A 25,642-nucleotide genomic window follows, 5' to 3' on the forward strand; every position below is an offset into this window, starting at 1 on the left:
CTTCTAAACGGCCCATGGATGTATAACACAACCGAGAAATAAAGATCTGTTGTTTTCAAGCCACTGAGATTTGGAGCTTGTTTTCACTACAGCATTACCTGGCCTGCCCTAATTAATAGACCTGGTCAAGTTTCTATACCTTGGGTAGATCTGGGAGCTGGAATTTGAAAGTAGTCCTTCCTGTTTGCAAAGACCTTGCTCTTTCTACTGCTCCAGACTCTTAATGAGACACAGTCAGACCCTAGGATCTGGGAGGACAATCTCCTACGCTAGCCCCACCATGTGAGGGACATGGAAAGGGCACAGACATAGCCCCTGGTCAGAGGCTTTCTGTGTGCCCACCAAAGATGCCAGCAGGGGAAAGCATAGGGCTCAGCATTTTGGTCAGTTAAAACATATTGATTCATTCTGTAACCTTGCACCAAAATCATCTAGTCTCAGTTTTTCACACATACATTGAGAATAACATCAAATAATTCAAAGTCCCTGGCCTCCAGCGAGCCTTGGTACCCAATGAGATCCTCATTTTCTCTCGAGTCAGGAGAGATATTTTCAGGGATTATACAAGATTACTGTACAATATTGTTCACTACCTTGAATGGTAAAATATCTAGAAATATCTGGAACTGGGTGGCAATAATCTGGGTTTTGGACAAAGAGAGTAGGAAAGAAGAGAAGATAGGAGGAAAAGACACTGAGAATAAATTCAGCTGAAAAGCATCAATGTCATCACAAGGAATTAGGTCAATAATGAAAGGCCAAGATAGGAAATGGGATTGTATGACTGAGAGGGTCCATAGGGCTGTGCTCAGAACGGTGTACACGGGCAGTCAGGCTTCCAGATCTGTCCCATAAACCAGTGGACTCATGGTTGGTTTTGTCTTGTTTTTTTATTTGCAAATCTCATCAGTAAACAGTTCTGTTTTCTCCGTATATACATTAACTTACTGATAAATGTATGTATACATCCCTAGAGCAATGTATTATGAGCACTATGTACACATTTTTGTGTATGTAAAACATATGCCAAAAGAGAAATGCTAAAAGGATGAATAAATAAACAGAAGTGGATGATCTCATATATTCTTTCCACACCCTCCGATGGATCGTTGATGGCTCATTGAGCATGGAATAGGATATATGTAACCCTCTAATTGAGTCAACAGCTCTGTATCTTTCTGCCTGGAAGTGACTTTGTTACCACCAGTTACAGAACCCATGGGGAAGGAACACAGGGAAGCTTTTCAGCTGCCTGTTTTGACTCAACCTTTCACTGAGCTGAATGCTTTAAAAAGGACAAAGAACAAAGTAAATATACTTTAATCAAATTCCAAGGGAAAACATAGTCAAAGGGCAAACATAACTCATGTTTCTTTTCTCTTTCCAATGTCATAGAGGATTGTGAGCCATCTGTGTCCCTTGGAAACCAGGCAGAGGGTAGACTCATCTTGATATGCAGAGAAGTGTTAATTTACTCATTTAAAGCAATAGTTCCAGTTGCTCATATCAAACTCACTCTTACCTACGACCCTAAAAATCTGTTATCTCAACAAAAAACTAAAGAGTCCAATTTGTTGCATAGCCATTTAAAATAATGAAGTCATGAACTCTACCAGACATATTTCTGAAACTTAAGAACCCCTTGATAAACAGAGCAGTATGCTTGGTGACTGAGTTGTTTGGTTGGAGATAAAATAGGGAGAGAGAAAGGGAGGAATCACCCTCAGTGGACACTTAAAAGTGATTTTCGTGGTGGGTGGAGTTAGTATTTGAATTCCATGAGATAGTATAGTGTGACAACTCCCTGCCCAGCTCCCAGAATGTAGGACATGTTGAATGGATGCTGTATGAATGCATAAAGTTCACAGATATTTCTGCATAATTTATCCCTGATGACTTTCAAAGTCTAGCAAAATATTTAAAGATTTTTTTTTAAAAGAGGCTAGACTAATAAAATGGAATTAAAAACTCAATAAGTTTAAAGCAAAACAAAAAAAGAAGAACACAGCATAGAAAAAGCAAGAGAACATAAGATGGTAAGATATTGGGTTGGCCAAAAAGTTCGTTTGGGTTTTTCCATAACATCCTACAGAAAACCCAAACGAACTTTTTGGCCAATCAGATAATTCTTAATGGTATTCTCAGCACATGCAAATAAGCTAAATTCTCTAGTTTAAACATGAAATTGTTACATTTGATTAGAAAACAAAAGTTATACAATTTTCAAAGAGACACACCTAAAACATAAGGCTACAGGGAGATTGAAAGTCCAATGTGGGAAAAAATATATCAGGAAAACAGTAATAATAATTAAAAAAAGATGGTGAAACCATATTAATGTCAGATAAAATAGACAAAGTAATATGATAATTTTTGTCTTACTAAAAGAGGGTTTTGATCTACTTCCCAGTTACAAAAGATTTGTTTAATTTGTGAGTTCCAATGACTCTAAACTTCTGTGCACATAATAACATAAAAATATGTCAAGTCAAATTTGACAAAATTGCAAAGAGGAAATTTCAGATATGTCAGCTGGAGATTTTTGATAGTCCTTCATTCAGTCATTAAACACATGTTTGCTGAACATCGGTTTTATTTAAGGCTTTCTTCTAAGTGGTGAGGAGGTAACAAATACATCAAAATTTCTGCTCTTCATGAAGAGTAGATAATGAAAACCAATATGTTTAATGTGTCAGCTGTTGATAAGTGTAAGAAGAAAAAAATAGATGAGGGTAAGAGGACAGAAAGTGATGGAGCAAGGGGGTGGTTGTTTATATTGTGACGAAGGTATGACTCCTTCATGAGTGACCTGAATGAAGGGAGGGAGAAACACAAGTACATAAAGTGGATAAAAGCATTCCAAGTAGTGGAATCAACAAGTATACTGGCCCAGAAGAGGCAGAGTTCTTGGCCTGTTCTAAGAACAGCAAGGAGGCTGTGAACAGAGCATGAGAAGAATGCACGGAAATAATACCAGACACACATCTCTCTGTAGTTGACAGGCCAAGCAGGCAAATTATTAATAGAAATAAGATATTTGCATGATTAATTAGATTAATAAGATGGAACCAATTGAAAAAATACAAAATGCTTCATCCAAAGATTAGAGAATGTACATTCTTTTCAAGAACACATAAAACTGTTATAAAAACTGATAAACAATCAATAAAGCAAGTCTCAAAATCTCTGAGTCAGTATTACACAAATTAGGTCCTCTGACCACAGTGAAATTAAGTGAGAAATAAAAAGAAAAACTTAACCTTATAAATACCCATACATTTGGAAATTTAAAAGCATTCCTACAAAATAGATAGGTCAATGACCATGTAATGAAAGAAATTGTGTAAACTACTTAGAATTGAATGATAGTGAAAATAATACAAATAAAACTTGTGGTATTTGGCTAAACCCTTTGTGTTGAGGGATGTTATAGCTTTAGAGTTTACAGTAATAAAGAATATCCAAATATTTGATGATTTAAGCATTCATCCTAAGAAGATAAGAAAATAGCAACAAATTAAACCTAAGGGTAATAGAAGGAAAGAAATAATATCAATAAATATTAGAGCAGAAATTAATTAAATAAGAAAGAAAAGCCAAAACAGAGTGTATCAACTAAGCCAAAACAACTACCTCTGTCCTTTTTCTCTCAGGAGAAAAAGTTGGCATAAATAAATATTAAGAATAAAAGAGGATACAGCTGATGCTGAAGGAATAAATACACTTATAAGACTGGCAGTAATCAAACAGCCTGAATTACCAAATGTTGGCCACTCTTTAGAACAACAGCAACTTTTTTTTAAACATTTTTCATGAGAATGCAATTTCCTACAACCACTTTGATAAACAAGTTGCCATTATCTATTAAATGGAAGATGTGCATACCATAATATCCAGTAGTTTCACTCACAGATATACAGCCTAGACTAGAGAAAGTCTTGCACATGAACTCTCAAGAGATACATACATGAACATTCAGAGCAACTTTGTTTACCATAGCTAAAAATGTGCTACTAACATAAATGTCTATGTCAGGAGAATTGAGGAGTAAATTACAGTTTATTTACATTCATATTGTCTCATCTTATAGGACAGTAAAAATGAGTGAACCAACACAAAAATGAACCACTCAGTATGGATGACAGTCCACAAACATAATGTTTGAGTGAAAAATAAGGTAAAGAAGAATATATGTGATATTCTTCTAATCCATATACACAGGTTATCTTTCCATTTCTTTGTATCATCTTCAGCTTCCTTCATTAATGTTTTTTCAGTTTTCAGAGTATAGTTCTTTCACTTCCTTGGTTAAGTTTATTCCTGGGTATTTTATTCTTTTTGATGTGATTTTAAACAGAATTGTTTTCTTGCTTTCTTTTTCTCATAGTTCATTATTTTGGTGGAAATGTCCCAAAATGCTTGCTTTTATGCACTTTTCTGCATGTATATGTCAATTAAAAGTTTAAATTAAAAAAATAAAAAAGTAAATAGATGAAAGCAAAATTAGGTTTCATTGAGAAAATGCAGGGGTTATCGAACACTAGAAAATATGTTAATGTAATTGCCATATTAATCAATCCAAATAGAAGACTAATAGATGAATAGATGCATAAAATCATTTGCTAAGATTAAAAACCCATTGATAATAAGAAAAAAACTCTTAAATCTAGGAATAGAAAATAACTTTGTTAATCTGATAACGGGCGTCTTCAAAAATCAGACAATAAGCATCGTAATAAATAAGGAAATTTTAGAACATTACATTTAAAACCAAAAAAAACACTGAGAAACAAAACTGAGGAAGGAATGCACCAACACTATTTCTATGTAACATGATATTAGAAGCAGCCAATAGGGTTAGATAATTTTTTAAAGTATAATTACTAGAAATTGCTAGAAAGTATGCAAAAAATATATATATATATAAAACACTTGTGTGTAACATGATTGTCTAGACAGAAAAATATTATAAATTAACAAATTCGTAATTAAAGCAAATTTTAAGTAGCAAAATATTATATCAATGTTGTTAGATTTCAGATCAGTATAAAAGTTATTTACTAAAATGATAGAAGCTGCAGAAGGATACATATATAATAGCAATAATATAGTTTTCAAACCTTCATAGTAATTCTTTGTAATTCTTAGATACATATATGTGGAAAAGAAACATGAATAACTGCATGGGAATGCTAAATCTTAATTTCAGTGTTTAAGGTGCTGGGTTTGGGGGTGTTCGGTTTCTTTCGACTTGTACTTTTCCATATGTCTTAAATACCTCATACTAAAATTATTTTTAGAGCTAAGCTCCCTCTTCCTTAAGGGAGCACTGAGACGCTGGTGACAAAGCTGAAAGAGGCTCCGCACACGTTTATCAGAAACCCGCTTGGGATTGGTCCGCGTACCTTTAGACAGTGGCCAGAGAATCATTTTATTTTCCTTCTCCTTGTTAATTCTTTGGCCGTAAAAGTGGGATGCCACATTTGTACATGCAAAATAAGGAGAGAAGGTGCAGCTCTTCTACTTGCCTGCCCTTCCTGCTTCTTCCAGAAACTGAGTAGATGCCATGAGGTAGGGAATGTGAGTACAAATGGAGAAGGCACTGTGCTGTGACCTAGAGAACAGGGTCCAAAGGTCTGGGTTCCCAGGAAAAGTGCTGGACCTGCCACAGCACTAATCCAATGTCATAAAACAATTGGAACAAAGAAAACATGACATGGAGAATGTAACATTTTCCTGTATTATGTTTGCTGTTAAGTTGAGATAGATCCCATCTGTGCTTCTCTTTGTCCTCATCTATAAAAGGGAAAGTTATACCTGATGATCTTCAAGTCCTTTCCTACTCTGACAGTTTATGAGTCTAACACTCAAGGACCTTAGATTCCAGGGAGGGGAAGACAAGTTATGCACACACTTTACAGTATTAGTATGACAAAGCCCAGTGTCCAGTGAGAGGTATAAATACTTTTGGGAGATCAGAAGAGGAAGACTCACCTGTGCCTGAGGAAACAGGAAGGGCTTCTAGGAATAAATGATGCTAAATTAAACCTAATGTTTTTCTTTTTTTTCCTAATCAGAGAAGGAATTTTTGGTCATTATAGGAAATTTGGAAATCACAGAAGATTGGGGACAGAGAAGAACATTTATTCCACGTGCCCATCCATTCATCCACTTAAATATTTGACTACCTGTTGTGTGCCAAGTGTGAATCTAGGAATCAGGGAAAGAACAGAAGACCAGATATACGAAGTGCTTGCTCTTGTGCAGTTCATTTTTCAGGCTAGGGTAGGGGAAATCAGGCAAGTAAACGATTCTGTAAATACATGAATGAGGTAATTTTTTGCAAGTGACAAATGCCAAGAAAAGAACAAAGATCGGTGTGATAGTGACACGGTGGTTGGGGAGGGTAGTATTTTTGATTGAGGTCATGAAAGGCCTCTTTGATGACACATCACTCATGAACTCGCCACTCAGAGTTAACCATTCATATCTGCTGGGTTTCCTTCCTCTGTGTATTTTCTTTCCTAGGGACGTGCCTACCCACCACCCTCCCCCTCCCTCCCACCTTAGGAAAAGGCTCTCTTTCATAGTCCCTTCATGACTCTTTAGAACTAGGGCCTCCCCATGCACTGCCATAACGTTTGCAGTGAGAAAACTTGTTTCCCTAATTTTGAAAGAGATCAATAAAAACAAATTAAAATAGAGGATTAGAGGTGTCTTTTTGCCACATTGTTTTCCCAAGAACAAAAGATGTAGTGATCTTGTTTATGGTTTCCTTTGCTGTGCAAAAGCTTTGAAGTTTCATTAGGTCCCATTTGTTTATTTTTGTTTTTATTTCCATTTCTCTAGGAGGTGGGTCAAAAAGGATATTGCTGTGATTTATGTCATAGAGTGTTCTGCCTATGTTTTCCTTGAAGAGTTTGATAGTTTCTGGCCTTACATTTAGGTGTTTAATCCATTCTGAGCTTGTTTTTGTGTATGCAACCTAAGTGTCCATCATCAGATGAATGGATAAAGAAGATGTGGCACATATATACAATGGAATATTACTCAGCCATAAAAAGAAATGAAATTGAGTTATTTGTAGTGAGGTGGATGGACCTAGAGTCTGTCATACAGAGTGAAGTTAAGTCAGAAAGAGAAAGAAAGATAAATATCGTATGCTAACACATATATATAGAATCTAAGAAAAAAAAGTGTCGTGAAGAACCTAGGGATAAGACGGGAATAAAGACACAGACCTACTAGAGAATGGACTTGAGGATATGGGGAGAGGGAAGGGTAAGCTGGGACAAAGTGAGAGAGTGGCATGGACACATATACACTACGAAACGTAAAATAGATAGCTAGTGGGAAGCAACCGCATAGCACAGGGAGATCAGCTCGGTGCTTTGTGACCACCTAGAGGGGTGGGATAGGGAGGGTGGGAGGGAGGGAGACGCAAGAGGGAAGAGATATGGGAACATATGTATATGTATAGCTGATTCACTTTGTTATAAGGCAGAAACTAACACACCATTGTAAAGCAATTATACTCCAGTAAAGATGTATAAAAAAAAAAAAAAAAAAGATGTAGTGATCTCATCGTTATTTCTCCAGAGGTCTCTAAGCATAACACGAAGCCATGTAGTGCAGCTTAACATGGTAATAACTCACTGCTCTCTCTCATTACTCCAGGGAACCGTGGGGAGGGCAAAACAGCGAGTAGATAAAAGGGTCGGGATGAGTGAGAGCAGCCCACGTCTCCACATTTAAAAGATACTGTCAGTTGTATCTGGCTTAGCAGTCCTTTTTAGGGTAGGACTTTTCCAGGAGAAAACAGGAAAGGATCAGAAGTGTTAAGGGGGGGGCGGGGCAGGTGTACATGCCTAGAAAATGGGGAGTTGAGTTGGAGGGGGTGATGAAGAGGAAGAAATGAGCAAAGAGTGTGAAAGCACCTCGGACAAGGGCTAAGGGTTGCATGTAGGAGTGTGTTCGTTTATGGAAAATCAAAAAAGGATGCTGTGCTTCAGATGACAAGCAATTGGAAGAAGTGATTCCATCAAGTAAGAGGGGCAGAGGACTTCTTTCAGGAGACCCCAGAGTCATCCAGAGAACCACTGGAAGCACACTACTTCCTCCCTCTCAAGGTTCTTGTGGGGCTACATGAAATGTTGTTTGTAAAGCCTCCAGTTCAGTGTGGGAGACCTAATGTAAGCAGATAAGCTAGGAGGTCCCTAGAGAAAGAGAACGAGGAATGGCTTTCTTGACATAAGAGAAGCCATTTTGGCCTAAGCCATTTTGTGATCTAAGCCTGGTCTCAATGGTTGTCCTTGAACAGGTCTCAGTAATTAACAGTCTTTGGCTTGGTTGTGTTTATTGACTCAACAGCCATCAAGAGGTGAACCCAGTTTTCAGGTAACACTAAGTCTACTTTGTGATTAGGAGCATAGGTCCTGGACTCGTCACCACTGAGTTCGCATCCTAGCTGGGAACCCTATCTGAGCCCTCTGTAACATTAGGATTTCAAACCTAGCTTGTAGGGTGGCCATGAGGGATCATGCACATGCAGTTCTTAGCACAGAACCTAGAACTTACCTAGCAAGAGCTTGCCAAATATTAACTCGGACAGTGATAATGATGGAGAATTTCTTAGCCTAAAAACAAATCCTAAAGGTCCTCCGAGGATGGGGAGGCCCCCCTCCTTTTGAGTCATTAAAAGCATGGACTTACTGGGAAAATCTGCATTGAAATGTCAGCTCTGCCATTTGCTGGGTGCATGATATAGTCACTTTGCTTCTAGACCCACAGTTTCCTCATCTGTAAGATGGAGACGTTGAGAATTATCCCTGTGAGAAGTAAATGCGATATAAGCCAAGTGCTTAGTCAAGTGCCCAGGACACAGAATTTGAAACTGTACATGAAATAATGGATAAGCATTTACGAATTATGGTTGTTGATATGGCAATCATTCTTGGTGGAAGCAAGTTAATGACCAAACTGGGACATCAATCTATTTAAATGGAATAATGTCAAATAGGCAAAAATAGAGAGATGTTCAAGATCTGAAATATATAATTCATAAACTCAAGCTTATTAACATATTGACAAATTGATAGTAAATCATTTTAATATATAGAACTGTATACCTAAACCAAGAAAACACATTTTTGAGCACACACAAAACAATCACAAAAAATAGAATATGTATTAGGCCATAAAAGAAGCCCAAATAAATTCTAAAGAGTCCGTATCACACAGCCCATGTTCCTCAACTATTTTACAATAAAATTAGAAATTAATAACTAAAGGACAGCTTTAAAACTCCCATGAATTTGACAACTAAATAACATATTACTAAGTAACACTTGGGTTAACACGGAAATCATAAAGAATCATGAAGTGAATAATAATGAAAGCAGAGCATTTCTATATTGTACAATAGAGCAGAGCTAAAACAATACTTCAAGGAAAATCTGGAGCTTTAAATTCATTTACTAGAAAACAAAAGTTAAAAACAAATGAGCTGGATGTACAGATAGCAAAAAGCACGTGAAAAGATGTTCAACATCATTAGCCATTAGGGAAATGCAAATTAAAACCAGGGGGCGTCACTATCCACCTATCTGAATGGCTGATAAAAACAATAGTGATGGCGCGCCAGATACTGGTGAGGATGTGAAGAAGTGGGGTGGCTGATACAGCACTTGAGGGAAGGTAGTAAACTGGTTCAGTCGCTCTGGAAAACAGTTTGTCAGTTTATTTTAAAACTAAAAATGAATATACTGTACAATTCAGCAGTTATTTAGGCATTTATCCCAGAGAAATGAAAACTTGTGTTCACACAGAAACTTGTGTCTGAATGTCCATAGCAGGTTTGTCCATCACAATCCCTGTGCTATTGCAATTTTTAAAATAAGAAACATCTTTGGTCCCCATTTCTGGCACAGAGCTCCTAATACCTTTGGGATTTCCTAAGTGATAAGGGCACTAGAGGCGACTTTTGTTATGTGAATGAGGTGACTTTGTGCTGTACCTAAGGATGGCAGATGGTTGCGGGGGGGGGGGGGGGGGGGGGGGGGGGGGGGGGGGGGGGACGGGACGGGGGTCGGGGACGGGATGGGACTGGGGACGGTTGCCAGGAGAACCAACCTTGTGATTAGAGGGTTGAAACTTTCCAGCCTTTGGGGAGGGGAGAGGTGCTGGAGATAGAGATCAATTGCCAATGGACAGTGACTTTATCAATCATGCCTATGGAATGAAGCCTCCATAAATGTGTTTGGCCAAGTGCCTGCAGCACAGAATTAAACCCATAAAAACCCCAAAGGGAGGGTTCAGAGAGCTTCCAGGGAGGTGAACACAGGGAGGTGCTGGAAGGGTGCTGAGAGGGCATGGAAGCTCCACACGCTTTCCCAGACCTTGTCTTGTGTATCAGTTCCATCCGGCTGCTTCTGAATTGTATCCTTTTGTAATAATCCAGTAATCTATAAGTAAAATATTTCTCTGAGTTCTGTGAGCTGCCCTGGCAAATTAATCAAAGTGGAGGAGGGGGTCCTGGGAACCTCTGATTTATAGCCAGTTGGTCAGAAGTACAGGTGACAACCTGGACTTACAACGGGCAGCTGACGTGTGTGGGGGGGGTGAGGGGTATTCTTGTAGGACCCTTAATCTGTGGAATCTGATGCTATCTCAGGGTAGATGGTGTCAGAATTGAGTTGAATTGTAGGGCGCCCAGCTGGTGTCTGGACAATTACTCGGTACTATGTGGGAAACCCCCACCTCCACACGCTGGAATTGGTACCAGAACCTTTTTAACCACAAACCAGAAACTACCCAGATGTCCTTCAGTGGGTGAAATTGGTTAAACAAACAGTGGGACATCCATACGATGAAATACTACTCAGCTGTAAAAAGGGAGCCATCTATTAATAGAGGCAACAGATTGGATGATTGTCAAGGGAATGACGCTAAGTAAAAAAGAAAATCTCAAAATGTAACGTACCGTGTGATATCATTTATATACCATTCTTGGAATCATAAAATTATAGAGGTAGAGAACAAACTGGTGGTTGCTAAGGGTTTCAGATGGTGGGGAGGGGAGGGTAATGTGTCTGTAAAGGGTCAGCATGAGGGAGCCTTGTGAGGAGACAGTTGAAATCAGGTGGTATCAGTATCTACACGGAGCTACACACATGATAAAATTGCATAAAATTAAACACAGTTTCTGGTAGTGGTGAGTTGGAAACAAACTGCACGTCCATCAGTGGGGAGTAGATGGATAAGCTATGGAGGACGTACACCGTGAAACACTGTGGAATATGGAGAGTAATGGACTGAGGGCACGTGGCAGCCTAGGCAGACGTCAAAATCAGAGTGCTGAACGATGAAAAGGCGAAGGGGCTATAACATATTGCGACGTAAATAATGAATATGCATGCATACTAAACAATTACATGCATTTTGTAAGAACTCATTCAACCAAAGGAACATATGTGAAACATATAATAATGTGCATCTACGAAGGAAAGGCGATGAGAGTGAAGAGTGTGTAAAAATATAGAAATGCACAGAATAATACTTGAAGGTTGTATTAGTTTCCTATTGCTGCTGTGACAAATCAACACAGACTTACTGGCTTAAAACAACCCAGATTTATCATTCTGGAGGTCAGAAGTCTAAAATAGGTCTGCAGGGCTGTGTTGCTTCTGTAGGCTCTAAGGGAGAATCTGTTTATTTGCCTTTTCCAGTTTCTAGAGGCTGCCTGTATTCTCTGGCTTGTGGCTTCTTCCTTCATACTCAAGGCCAGCAGCACAGCATTCTCTCGTCTTTCTGACCTCTGCTTCTCTCTTATAAGGACCCTTGTGAGTACACTGAGCCCACTCAGATAATTCAGGATAATCTTCCTTAATTTCAAGATCCTTAATCACATCCACAATGTTTCTTTTGCCACCTAAGATAACATATTCACAAGTTCTGGGTATCAGGATGTGGACATCTTTGGGAGGTCATTATTTTGCCTATCACAGGAATTTTGATTTGGAGCAAAAGATAGCAGGGGATTTGGAGGGATGTGGTCTGAGCCAGTATTGGGGAGGTGAGGACAGGAATGAATTACCTGACCAGTTTGGCTGGTGGATCAGAAGGTTCGTATTGAGATTGAGAAGGGACTTCAAAATGCCAGGTGTATCCTCCAGGTGTGTCTGTTAGACTTCCGCCCCTCTCCCCGTGGGACACATCACAGAATAGTCCACATGGAGGTAGAGCAGGTAACCACATGTGCCTTGTGTTTTCAGCAGAATATTCTAGCTCCCTAGAGACCAGACTCAAAGTCAGACTGTCCTCCCCTCAGGGGACCAAGTCTGTGCTGTGTGAAGTGCTGGCTGGTCATGTTAACCAAAACATGAACCCGTATTGATCTGTGATAGTTGGGGTTATCATTCAGCAAATATTCACTTCCTCAATCCCCACGTCCCCACTGTGGGAGGCTCAGCCCCCTTGATGTTGGGCTTGCCTAGACACTTGCTTTGGCCAATGTGGTGGATGTGTCCAATACTGAACATGACATGAAGGAGGTCTTACGAACTCTTGCATGAGTTGGCTTAGCTCTGGTGCATCTGTTGTAGAAAGAACATGCCCTGAGTAACTGCTGTCCTTTCAGCCTGGGCCCTGGAATAAACACACATGGAGCAGGCCTGAGCCCAGCCTAGATCAGACAAGAGCTCAAGGACAAATGTCTGTTGTTATAAACCAGTGACTCTGGGGGCTGTTTGTTACACAGCAACATCCCACTAGTATATGAGCACATATAATTTCATTTTAATCTCACAAGAATCCTAGGAGATACGGATCATTAGTTTCACTTTAGATATTGTAAAACGGGTTCAGAAAGGGTAAAAAGATTCATTCAAGGTCACACAGTGCGTAAGTAAGTTTTGATGGGCAGGAGAGAGAAAGTGTGTAAACGTCAGGCACCTGAGCAGGAGTGTTTACAGGTGGAGGGGAGATGAAGTGTGGGAAGGGCATTTGACTGGTCACACCTAAGAAAAAGCTTACATTGTGCAGAGGCAGCTTCAGAAGGGTAAATTGACATTGAAAATCCGGAGGGAAGGATGGTGACCTCTCCAGGATTCTGAGGTGAAGGATTATCATTTGGCGGCTTACGTAAGAGCCTGTGCTAGGATTGTGTCTCACAGGGTCCTGGCCAGGCGCCACCTTCTATTAGAAGGATCATCCAGGAAACACCATGTATACATTTTAGCCCCTCACCTTTGCTGAGAGGTGCTCACCAAGGCCAGAGGGTGTTTCACAAGGGAGTGAGGCAGATAATCGGCGGTAGATGGGTCTTCCAGCTTCTGTTCTCCTTCCCCTGCTCTTCTGCCGGGGTTCTCTTCTTGGTGTTTTGCCACAAGGTGACTGGGATAGACAACTTTTGCTTCATCACGTGCCCTTTCTCCTTACGTAGGTGAGTCTCAAATGAGACTCGGCAGAGAATAAGCCACCTTTCACTGACAGTGGTTTTTGTTTGAAATTCTTCCTTCAATGTAGTGATACTCTTGTACATTTCCAAAAAAAAAAAAGTGTTGGACATCATAAGAAAGCTTGGTAGGCACTTCTGGGGCTGCTGACACGGCAGGCCTCTCCAAGGTCCAGCAGTCCTGAGCAGAGTCTAGATAAATGTGATTCCTTGGGAGATCAAGAATGTCCTGGGGTGGGGGCTTCTCTGTTATGAGAAGCCTCCCCTTTGAAAGACCTCAGATCCGAGTATAAAAAGCTGAACTCTCCAGCTGAAAGGGAAGGTAGTAGTTCTGGGAGAGGGGCCATCAGAGTCCAATCAGGAGATATTACTTTTGTTTGTTTGTTTGACATATTCTGGAAATAAATTGATTTACATTACAAATGGCTTCTCACCAGCATCACAGCAATGGTGGATTAGCTACACTACGGACTGTTTCCTAATTCCAGGGCCCATGTTGTTCACAGCCAGACTGTGTGTCCCAAGGAGAAGCAGCGTTCGGAATGCTAATACCTTACCTGGGCTCAGCGCTAGGTGGCTTTGAACCATCAAAGATGTTTCAGGTTTTATTCTTTCTCCAGCTTTTTTTCCCTTTTCCTTTTTTCTTTTTTTTTTTTTTAAAGACAGGGGGACTTGCCATGAATTAAGTGTAAATTGAAGTGAAGCCCGGAAGATGCTGTGGGCTCACCTTCTCCCCCGCCCTACCCTGAAACTCTTTCTCTGGAAACCGAAACCATGTAATTTAGAAATTGCTTCTCTCTTTCCAACCCATTTTCCTCAGCCACAAAAGTAATTTTTAAACATTCTACAGTTTTTATTTCCAGGCTGCAGTCTTGTGCTGCTGTCCATTTAATTCTTCCTGGCATTTGAACACATGAGCCGTTGATGTCACAGGAGGTGTGGTTGGCCACCCTGCTCCTTGCTCAGCAACCCGCCAGGTGGATGCATCTGGATGGGGCAGAGAGGGAAGAGCCACGTCTGTGCCAGAGCTGGGAAGCAGAGTGCGGCCAGCTAGAGCATCGGATTTGTAAGCAGGGGGTACCAAGGCAGAATGGAGCATGGGGAGAGGAAGGTGGGAGACGCTAAATGATCGAGTTCAGGCGTTGGGGTCCTGCATCTAGATCAGTCAAGGTAGAGTTCGGAGATTCATCACACCATTTACTTTAACAGAGAGGATTGCCTGTTATGAGTTGTCAACTATCGTGGTTCTCAAACTGTGCTGAGGCAGCCCAGGCCACTGCAGTGAACTCACCAAGGCACCGTGTGAGGGCATTTAGAATTTTAATTTTAAATGATCACGAAAAACAGTGTCATTTGTCAGACATTGTACAAACTACTAAGCTGAGGTGATCCACAGTTTCAGCATTAGATTGGGCTACATTCCTTTCGGTGACATCATATCTTTGCCAAGCTAGGCTTCCTGTTGTTACTGAGGTGAAAAGCAAATATTGCAGAAAAATCAACATGGCGCAGGCAACAAGAGCGGCGGTGTCTAATCTGAATCCACAGTTTGAGAAGTTGTGTAGGGCTTGACAGGTGCACGTATCCCATTAGTAAGCAACCGTGGTTATTTAAGACTGGAATTAACATTTTTTCTTTTGATTTGTGTGTATTGTTTTCTCAAACCACTGTTAAGTGGTTAGGCTATAAATACTTAATAAGTTGTTTGGACTAACGAATAAGTGAAACTATTAGGTATTTCTTTGGTTAGGAACTCTGCGAAAAAATTACCAAAACACCAAGGTCACCATGAAAGTTTGGAAACCTCTGGTTAACTATATATAAAGAATTGGCTGGGAAACTGCAAAGGTAAAAAGAGAACATGAAAGTATTATACCAATATAGCAACTGTGGGAACAGGTACTGCTAGGCTTGGGGAGAGCAAGGGAACAGACTGGAATTAGAAGCATTTTAAAAATTGGAAGAGGAAGCTCTTTTTGGATGGTGCTGGTGTCTCTGAGGTTCTGCAGTGAAGCTTGCTCTTTGAGTGCTGGAGAAACTGCAAACTAGATCCAACTGCTGTGACAGAATGAACTTCCCTGGGGGGTGAAGAAGTGATGTTGGAGTGATGCCCACAGGAACAGGAAGCACTCTCTTCTTCCTCCTAGAGCCCTGCAGGCTCCCTCTATCGCCCCCTACCGGCAGAGACTAGCCTAGAGCCAGGTGATGGAGCAGACATGTGATTTATGGAATACCAGCCCCAGCATCGTGAAACAGGGCGTAGAAGGGGTGTTGGAGCCGAGAGACAATGGCTTAATAACTATCCCAAGGTCCTTGGATGGTAGCTGTCATGCTCACCCTTGGCCTGAGGTCCGTGGCCCCCAGCGCATAGGTTGCCTCTTGAACCTGGGCCGTATCTGACTCGTGGCTCCCCGTCCACACCCCGGGCTGCTGAACGGTGGCGCCCACAGGACAGGGCTGGTGCACCAGCCCTGGTTTTACCCTGTGTTACGTTCCAGCCAAGTTCACTCATCCGTTCAGTGTGGGGATGTGGAGGGGGACACCTAACCCAACGATGGGAAAGATAAGCATTTGAGAGAAGGCTTTCCCAGAACAACTGAGGTTCAAACAATGAATGGAAGCTGAGAGAAAGGAGGGACTAGAGAGAGGAGGGAAGGGTGATAACATTCAGTCAACATGTCAGCTCTGCAGAAGTATCTTCCTGACCGTCATACCTGCAGGCCCTGATGGCCATTTTTATCCAGCTAACCCCCATCGCTTTCCTTCAGAACACTTACGACAACATGCAGTTTTGTCAGCTCACATGTTGGATTGTCATTATGATTGTTTCACTCTGTGTCCCCCACCAGATTTTAAGCTCCAGGGTGGCAGGGACCATGCCTGTTCTTGTTAACACTTTGTCCCCAACACTTAGCCTACCATTCCATAGGTGCTCAATAAATACTTCAAGCTAAGCCGTGTCCAGGGAAAGAGTAAGGATTTTAGTGTAAAGAGAGAGGAAAAATCAAGAAAGATCAAGGAGCTGGTAGCAGGACCTGAAATCAAAGAAGTGAAATTTTAGACCCAACTTTCCCTCAACCCCCTAATCTCCCTTCCCTGCTTGATTTTTCTCTAGAGCACTTACTGCCATCTGACATTCTAATTTTTTGATTATCTCATATATTATTTAATCTCCCATGTCCCACGAGAATGTAAGCCCCTTAAGGGCAGAGAGGATTTTTGCTTAGTTCACTCCTACATCTAGTGTAGTGCCTGGTACGTGGTAGGAACTCAAAAATATTCATTAAGAGAATGAATTTGTCCAGCGCTTGACTTTTGACAAAGGATACTTGCATCACTCTGTTACAACTGCTTTAGTTGCTCTTCTCACTTCTTAGGAATAGTGGGAGGGACCATTACTATAGTGTGTAACACTCAGACTGGCTTGACACGTCACTGCATGGAGTGTGCATTTGCAGTGGGAGGGAGGGGATTCCTGCTCATATGCCATGTCCATTCGTGCAGCAGAATCTTGACGGCCATTTGCTCCTTTTTTCTTGTATCTTGGACTTTAAATGTGCTGACTCCTTTGCCTGGGGCTTAACCTTCCCACTCCCTACTCTCCATTCTCCATCCCCCCCAAAACTTGTACCTTTACTTCATTAAATCCCATCCATCCTTTGCCCAAGGCCCCCTCCTTCAGGACAGCCTTCTTGGCCTCTAGACTCCACATTACACTATTGGTGATTTACTCTCAAATATTTACCAGTGGAATGTTATGGATGAGTCACGGGTTAAGCTGTAACCCAGTGCTGTCAGCCTTCCCATCAAGACCGTACTGGTTAGGGGAAGTCCCCTGGTATTCCAGTTGAGAAGCCCCTTCTCCAGAGACAACACTACGTAGCCCAGGTGTTTCTGATACCATGTCTTGATCCACAAGCTTCATTTTGCTAATCAGTACACTCAATGCCAGAAATTGATTGTGGTGGTTGAAATCAGGGACCTGTCAACTAGCATAAGTATTGTAAATGGACTCTAATTGGTAAAATTGAAAGTATTCAAAATATGTGGGTTGGCCAAAATATTGTGAAAGCACTTTCCAGATGTACATAACGTAGGAGAACCCAGTAAGGCCTCTAGCTCTTAGCCTTAGGGATGGTATCCAAGCCTTGCTTCCTAAACGGTCCTGTGTCACCTGTTGGTTGAGAAGGATACCTGGTTACTTGATGTGTCTGTAATGGTACTTGATTTGCCCCTCGACCAGGAGTAGGCAAGGTACAGCCCACAGCCTAGGCTATCTTTTTTTTTTTCATGGAAAGGCATTTTATTTTAAATATAGTAGTGTGTACATGTCAATCCCAAACTCCCAGTTTATCCCTATTTTTGTAAATGAGCTTTCAGAGAATCGCAGCCATGCCCATTTGTCTACACATTTTCTGTGTCTGCCTTTGCATTACAACCGCAGAGACAAATAGCTGAAACAGAGACTGTCTGACCCACAAAGCTTAAAATATTTACTATCTAGACTTTTAACAACAACAACAAAAAGTTTGTCAACTCCTACCTGAGAATACTGTCATAGCTGCCTTAAATGAGCCTACATGCGAGATAGGAGCCAGGTCGCCTAAAAAGACTAAGACAGGTGCTGAGCTTCACTGAGCTTTATGGAGTGGATGGTATGACCTGTTTTGTGCCTGCTTGCTCATAAACATTTGTGTAATAAATGCTCATCTGTGTAGTAGAATTTAGCCTGAGACTTGCTTTTATTATAACCTCATAATGCAGTTATGGAGGAATCATTAACCCTCACTCACCTCAGGTTTCTTTGGTGGCTTCTGGTTTCTATGAAAAAGAATGTAAGGTTGTGCACGAGTCATGATTAAATTGGCTCAGATGAGTTTCCAGCGTAAGGCTGTGTCTTTCTGACATGTGCTGCCTGGAAGCCCAGCACTTTCCCTGCAAAAGCTCCTTCAGGCTTCATCATTCCATCCTTCACAATTGTCGTGTCTGCATCCCCCTCTAGAGCATGAATCTCATGAAGGCTAGAACATGTCTGCCTCATTCCCCTGCATCCCTAATGTCTGTCCCATCTCAGAGGTCCAAGACATGTTTGTAGAAAGGAAAGAATAGATAGAGCTATATCTGAACATGCATTAATGGGACCTTGCTGACTCCAAACTACAGTTGGTTAAAAAGCATGAACCCAGCAGTCAGCTGGACTGAGAACCAGGCCAGGGGTCCACGGTCACCTGCAGGACTTCTGTTTTATCTCAGTGGCTCCCCTGCCTTGCCTCCCTTCTGGAGGTGGGAGCTGTATTTAAGGGAATACAGCTGGGTCAAGTACCATCTGGGAGCTTGGTGGACACTATCTCCTTAATTCACCTCGTAGCCCTAAAAGGCAGAAGTACCATCCCCGTGTTACACATGAGAAAAATGAGGCAAAGACGCAGATGGGACAAGTGACTTGCTTTAGGTCCAGGTGATGACAGATCCAGCACTCTTTTGTACCATGTCATGATGCCTCCCTGCTCAAGAGTATTTTTTCAGTGTTGGGTAAGCCAACGGACATGTGAATGACACACCTGCTCTATGACATCGCTGCAAGAGGGTGACAACAGAGTCACCTGATTCTAGTGGTCGGGGTAGGTAGGACCCAGTGACCTTGGATGGTGAGGGTACCAGTATCCCTAAGTGAAGCCTCTGGATTCCTGTCCTTGCCTACCTTCATAAGGATGTCTGTGATAATATTCAACAAATTCCTGTCCACCAAACATCTGTAATAAATTAGAGGAGATGGAAGAAAGGAAGCAAGAGAGTAGGTTTGGATGATGTTGAAAGAAGATGGATTTTATTTTTGTTCCTTTTTTCCCTTCATGTAGCATTTCCATGCAGAAATTGCAAATTAATTGTCACATCGAACTATCTGTCAATGTATTACTACTCCTTCAGTATCAAATTATGTCGGCAATAATGTTTCCAGCTGCCTAGGACTCCATTGCAGTTTAATTTGAAAGGAACTCAAATCGTATCTCCAGATGGATAAAAAATTCATTTTACATACAAGCTATCCACCTCCACATTTTCAGCCCCATGCCCCAAATTATCTCAATTTAGGTTCAACTTTGAATAGTACGTATGTTACAGCCGACTCCACATGCAAAGATGAATACATAGAAAATTCATGAATTGGAAATCTGCTTTGCTGCTCCTTGTTTTAAATAAGGTGTTCTGCCTTGATTCTACAGCTATTGCCTTTGACAGCAGGAATGGAGTCTGGGTCCATTTAAAGCAAGAGGCTGGAATTCTAACTTAACCACATGATTACCTTAACAGCTGGAGTATAGAGAGAGCCCTGATTTCACTCCTTCACTTACTGCATTTCCCCTGCAGGATGTTAAGGCCTTGATTCTGGTTTGGTCTTCAGTTATCCCCTGCTTTCTGTATTTACTCATTCTTCATTTATTAATCAGCTATATGTCCAGTTTTAAAAATGAAGAGATCTAGGTGCTCACAGGTTAGCAGGCGAGGTGAGCATGAACCAAACATCCAAACATTAATCTGCAATTTGATAAGGACTATGGGAGAAGTATTAAAGAAAACAGATGATGATTCATTCTGCCTGGGCAAGAAAGGCTTTTGGAGAAAGTTACAAAGAAAGGGTGGCATTGGAGCCCGGCCTTGAATATATTGAATAGGGATTTGCCAGTGGCAGCCCAAGCAGAGGGAAGATGGAGGTGTAAAAGGATTCAGGATGCAACACTCACTCTGCTTTAGGAATGTAGGGTTCAAAGAGTGGGCAGTGGAAAACGAGGGAGGGAATTTGGAGGTGGAAAGGTACATGTTGCAGGTTGGGCTCTGGTATTAGGTTGAAAATGGTACTTCAGTAAGATCTAACATGGAAAGAAGAGGAGTGGTGAGTGATCAGAAGTTAGGAGGCCCACCCTACCTTTCCAGAGGCAGCTGCAGAGTAAAGAACCTTCTGAAGATATGAGTCAGTCACACACACACATATACACTTGTCCCTAACGTATGTAAGAACACAAATGGGTCTGGGACAAGATACACACACAGACCTGCAGCCTCTTTCCTTCTCCTTTCACCTGCCTCCATCCCTCCCCACAAAGGTCTCCTCCTCCAAACAGCCACGCTCTGATCACCCGTTGGACCTAGGGGTACATACATGGAATATGGTGTGACCTTGGATGGCCAAACCAAGGGAAGAGGTTCACACAAGCCCCAGAAATGAGTTTGGAGCCACTGGGACAGGGAATTCTAGGCTGTCAGGTGTCTGGAGCCTGGTCCAGAATGGGGAGCCCAAGGACCAGGTGGAGACGTTGGCCCATTGCCTCCTGCTTCAGGAGGGGGGCAGAGTCTGCAGATGGCCGGAGTGTGCTCCCCAATTCACAGGACTCGGGACAGGGCCCTCATGCCAAGTCTAAGGGCATAGAGACAGTGAACCCGGAGGCCAAGCCACTTTACTTGTCCATCAGAGGAAGACTTTCCAGCTTCCCAGGTAAGCCACACTCTCTTCCCACTGTATGCCATCTCAGTGGCCTGTAGGCTGTTACTCAAGAAGGTCATATGGACGGAGTCTTATCTGGAGGCAGAAGCCATAGGCTCTAGGCTTGGGCATATTTACACGAGGGATGTAAGTTCAACAAACCAGTCTCCACTGCACACACAAGGCTTTCTCAGCAATTTCTGACTTGTTTGTACCAACCGGAAGGTAAACCTGAGACTCTACCTGCTGTAGGCAATTACCGGAGCAGAAGCTGGGTGTGGCATCTGATGCTTGGCGGGGGTTATAGTGAAAGCATGAATGCCTCCATCATACATTTTGAAAACTAGTTTCCATCATGTAGGATCTTAAGACGTTCTCTTGCTTGAATTGAAAAATAGATAAGTTCACCTTAAAGACTCGGTGACGTGCTAGAGGGGACAGAACAGGGGACTGTGGAGTCAAGGGGGTCCAAGCTCAGTTCTCAAAAACAGGTCACCATCTGTTCATCTCAGTTTAAGCAACATGAACTGGCCCATCATCAGACTCAGTACCATGTGCTGGGGTTGCTGGACAAACAGCACATGGTCCCTTGCAGCCTGGGAGGAATGATGTATAAAGGAACAAGCAGTTCCTAGAAAGCGTGACGGATGCTGAGTGGGCTGGATAGCTGTGCAAAGTGCCGTGGGAGTCCAGAGCTGGGGACTTAGCTGTGTGGCCCTGGGCAAGTCATGTCCCTTCGTTGGCCTCAGTTCCCTACGTCGGACAGTTGTTTTCAGCACGCAACTGCCCAGCCCATAGTTATTGCTTAATAAAGAGCCACTGTCTTGCCCTTTCTTGAATGCGAGTTCTCGAACCTACAGAACACTTTCACCCACGTGTATCTAACCCACGGGGCCACCAGAGGTCTTGTCTTCTGCACTTGAACTGAGATGTCCTTGAACCTCTTAATTCCATAGCCTGAGAAAGCCCAAATCATCTCTCAAGGTGTCAGTAAAACACATGGACATATTTTCCAAGTCCCCTTTGCCTCTGGTCCCTTTGTACCCATGCAACATCTTATTTGGCCCAAGTGAGGCATGCAGATCTCAGAAGCCCCAGGAAATCAAATCACAGCCAATCATCTTGTGGTATTTTGAGGACCCTGTTGAAGACTAGGAGTCACATGAGAATAGTCCCATTGGGCTCCACCCAAAAATACACCATCTTGTTCACCCCCATCCTCTCCTATTCAATGCCAGCAGCCAGTGAGTTCATTTTTCTCTTCCTCTAAAGGCTAAGCACAGCCGATCCCAAGGCCCTGGGACTGCAGCGTCTACTCCAAACAAGCTTCTTAAAGCATTTCTCCAAGAAGGGCCATTCTCTCTAAGAGGAACGCCCACAGCTAGGTAGAGACAATTTTCTCTCTCTCTTTACAGTTCATTTTATACACATTAACGGCCCTCTGAGATTAGCGCAATAATTTCCACTTTATAGATGAAGAAATGAAGGCTCAGAGATGCAGTGCCCTTGCCCAAGGTCACACAGCTAGTGAGGTAGCATGGTGGGCGGGATGGGGGGTGGGAAGTACACGGATTGAATCTCTAGCCTGTGCTTAACTACTCCCAGCGAAGAGAGTCTGACAGAAGAACTTATGGGGAATGCCGATCATAAAAGAAGTTACGTTTCTATCGTAACAAGTGCCTAAACCATATAGAATGAGGATTAAAAAAAGAAAAGTTCTGTTTTTTATTATATGTTGTGCACAAACACATCTATTTAATTTGTGTAAAGTGTAAATAGAATATTCATAATAAAATAAACATAGTCAATGTTATATATGGGGGTCTGGGACCAAGATCAGTAGGGAGGGCTGGAATGGGAGACAGCACTAAGGTGAGAAGGCATGATCAGATCTGTTGTTATTTTTTTAAATTAAAGTATAGCTGATTTACAATGTTGTATTAGTTTCCGGTTTACAACAAAGTGATTCAGTTATATATATATATATAAAATCTTTTTCATATTCTTTTCCATTATGGTTTATTATAAGATACTGAATATAGTTCCCTGTGCTACACAGTAGGACCTTGTAGTTTCTATGTATAATAGTGTGCATCTGCTAATACCAAACTCCCAATCCTTCTCTCCCCGGAACCCCCTCCTCCTTGGCAACCACAAGTCTGTTCTCTATGTCTGTGAGTCTGTTTCATAGGTAAGTTTATTTGTGTCCTATTTTAGATTCCACATATAAGTGATATCATATGGTATTTGTCTTTCTCTTTCTGACTTACTTAGCTTAATGTGATAATCTCTGGGTCCATCCATGTAGCTGCAAATGGCATTATTGCTTTCTTTTTTATGGCTGAGGAATATTTCATTGTATATGTATGCTACATCTTCTTTATCCATCCCTCTGTCAATGGACATTTAGGTTGTTTCCATGTCTTGGCTATTGTGAATACTGCTGCTGTGAACATAGGGGTGCATGTGTCTTTTTGAATTACAGTTTGTCTGAATATATGCCCAGGAGTGAGATTGCTGGATCAGATCTGTTTTTAGAACGATGCCCCTGGAGGGGCCTGTTTGGAAAAAAGTGGAGAGGAAAGAAGGAAGGGTTGAGGACTGTTGTGGGAGGCTAGGAAAGGATGAGTTGTGTTGTCAATGAAAGGAAGGGAAATTCCAAGGCACTGTCAATGGGTCACAGTGACCTGTTGAGGATGCTGTGTGTTGAGGATGCAATTTGATTTCTAGACTGTGCACCTCAGTGTGGTGAACTAAAGAAATGGGGCTGGTTTCTCAAGGGGAGGGGATGTGGCCAGATGAAATGTAAAGAGGTAGATCAGAACTCCAGCATCCTTCTCAATTAGTATTTCCCCAAAGTGCTGTGTGTGCTGTTAGTGGTACCCAACATGGTTTTTGGTGGTACCCTGATGAAAACAACTTTGCATTGTTTTAAATGGTAAACATTTATTTATGGCAAGTGATTCAGGTTTTCCCTTTAAATAGTTGTGTTTTCTTTTAGATGCCTTATTTAAAAAAGAAGAAGGAGTTTGATTTACAGAAAAATGTTAATTAAATTATACTCTAGGTGACGAAATCAGGAAGGCAGTGGCTGAGTGATTGGGCTGAGTTTGAAGAGCTGTTCTCCCCTGTTTTAGCGGGGCCTCCACCCCACCTTCCTGACAGCCTCCTCAGAGCCCTGTGTCTCGCGTGTGTGTCTTGCAGACCCGGTGCACGGCCCGCAAAACGTGGAGATCGTGGACATCCGAGCCCGGCAGCTGACGCTGCAGTGGGAGCCCTTCGGCTACGCGGTGACCCGCTGCCACAGCTACAACCTCACGGTGCAGTACCAGTATGTGTTCAACCAGCAACAGTACGAGGCCGAAGAGCTCATTCAGACCTCCTCCCACTACACCCTGCGGGGCCTGCGCCCCTTCATGACCATCCGGCTGCGGCTGCTGCTGTCCAACCCCGAGGGCCGGATGGAGAGTGAGCAGCTGGTGGTGCAGACGGAGGAGGATGGTGAGTGAGGCGGTGCGCATGCTCACTCGGGAACGGGGAATGCCAGACCTGCTCGGGGGGCCATGCCTAGCGCTTAGGAGGTTTTATGTTTGCTGCGTCTTTCATCTCTCTGTTGGTATATCAGCCCCTTTTCTAGGCTCTTCAGTAAAGCACCACACAGGCTATGCAGTGCACAACTCCAAGGGGTGCTGTCCCCCTAGACAATGGCAACTCTGTCGCAGACACACACTCAAGTTTGACCTTTCTACATCCCCATCTCTCTTCTCACTTTATACCACCTGCTACACCAGCGTTTAACCACACTGATGCCTCCCGAAAGAGAAGCTGTGTATTGATAGTATTGTTGAAGCATGTTGAGTTTGGGAATCAGACGGCTCTGGATTCTGTAAGAATAAGGATCAGAAAATACACTTAAAGAACTTGGCACACACATTGAATGCACCCAGAACCGCATATTCACCTGGGTGTCCTACAGGCATCTTCAGAAGTACCCAGAAACAGGGCTTCCCTGGTGGCCCAGTGGTTGAGAGTCCGCCTGCCGATGCAGGGGACATGGGTTCGTGCCCCGGTCCGGGAAGATCCCACATGCTGCGGAGCGGCTGGGCCCGTGAGCCATGGCCGCTGAGCCTGCACGTCCGGAGCCTGTGCTCCGCAATGGGAAAGGCCACAACGGTGAGAGGCCCGCGTACCTCAAAAAAAAAAAAAAAAAAAAAAAAAAAAAACCCAGAAACGAACTGTCTCCTCTTCTATACGGACTTCTCTCCCTGTGTTCCTCACATCAGTGAACTGCATCTACTAAGTCAAGGTAAACACCTGAAGTCAGCCTGGGTGCCTCCATGTCCCCCTCCCCATCCCCCAGCTCCACGCCCACAACGTTCCGATGAGTTTGCCTTCTGCAGTTTATCTTCCAGCATTCCTCTTAAGACTCCAGGAAGAGAGAGCCACGTGTACTTCCCAGAACACATCTCTTTTTCCCGCCCTTGTCTCCTTGCCCATGCTGCTCTGTTTCTCCTGCTCAGAATGACCTCTCCTCCACGTTTGTGGGACGAATTCTGTTTATAATCTTTCAAGTCTTTGCTCACGTGCTACTTCCTCCAGAAGCTTTCCCTGAGTGCCCCAGGCCAACTTGGGTGTTCTTCTCAGACCCCTGCTGTATTTTGCATGTAACTCCGCCACGGTGGTTATGTTATTTATGGTAGGACAGGACT

The 25,642-nt window shown here is 42.5% G+C and overlaps 1 protein-coding gene across 2 annotated transcripts in view; it reads left to right on the top strand.

Annotated features, from left to right (window-relative positions):
- Nucleotides 1–25,642, top strand: part of PTPRT (protein tyrosine phosphatase receptor type T) — a 1,079,376-nt gene that overhangs the window by 641,112 nt on the left and 412,622 nt on the right. For both annotated transcript variants that reach the window (XM_060030771.1, XM_060030772.1), the window contains exon 8: nucleotides 24,138–24,434. In XM_060030771.1, coding sequence (XP_059886754.1) covers nucleotides 24,138–24,434 — 297 coding nt within the window. The remainder of the gene's footprint in view (nucleotides 1–24,137; nucleotides 24,435–25,642) is intronic.

The sequence above is a fragment of the Delphinus delphis genome, chromosome 15 (assembly GCF_949987515.2).
Source record: "Delphinus delphis chromosome 15, mDelDel1.2, whole genome shotgun sequence".
Classification (NCBI taxonomy): domain Eukaryota; kingdom Metazoa; phylum Chordata; class Mammalia; order Artiodactyla; family Delphinidae; genus Delphinus; species Delphinus delphis.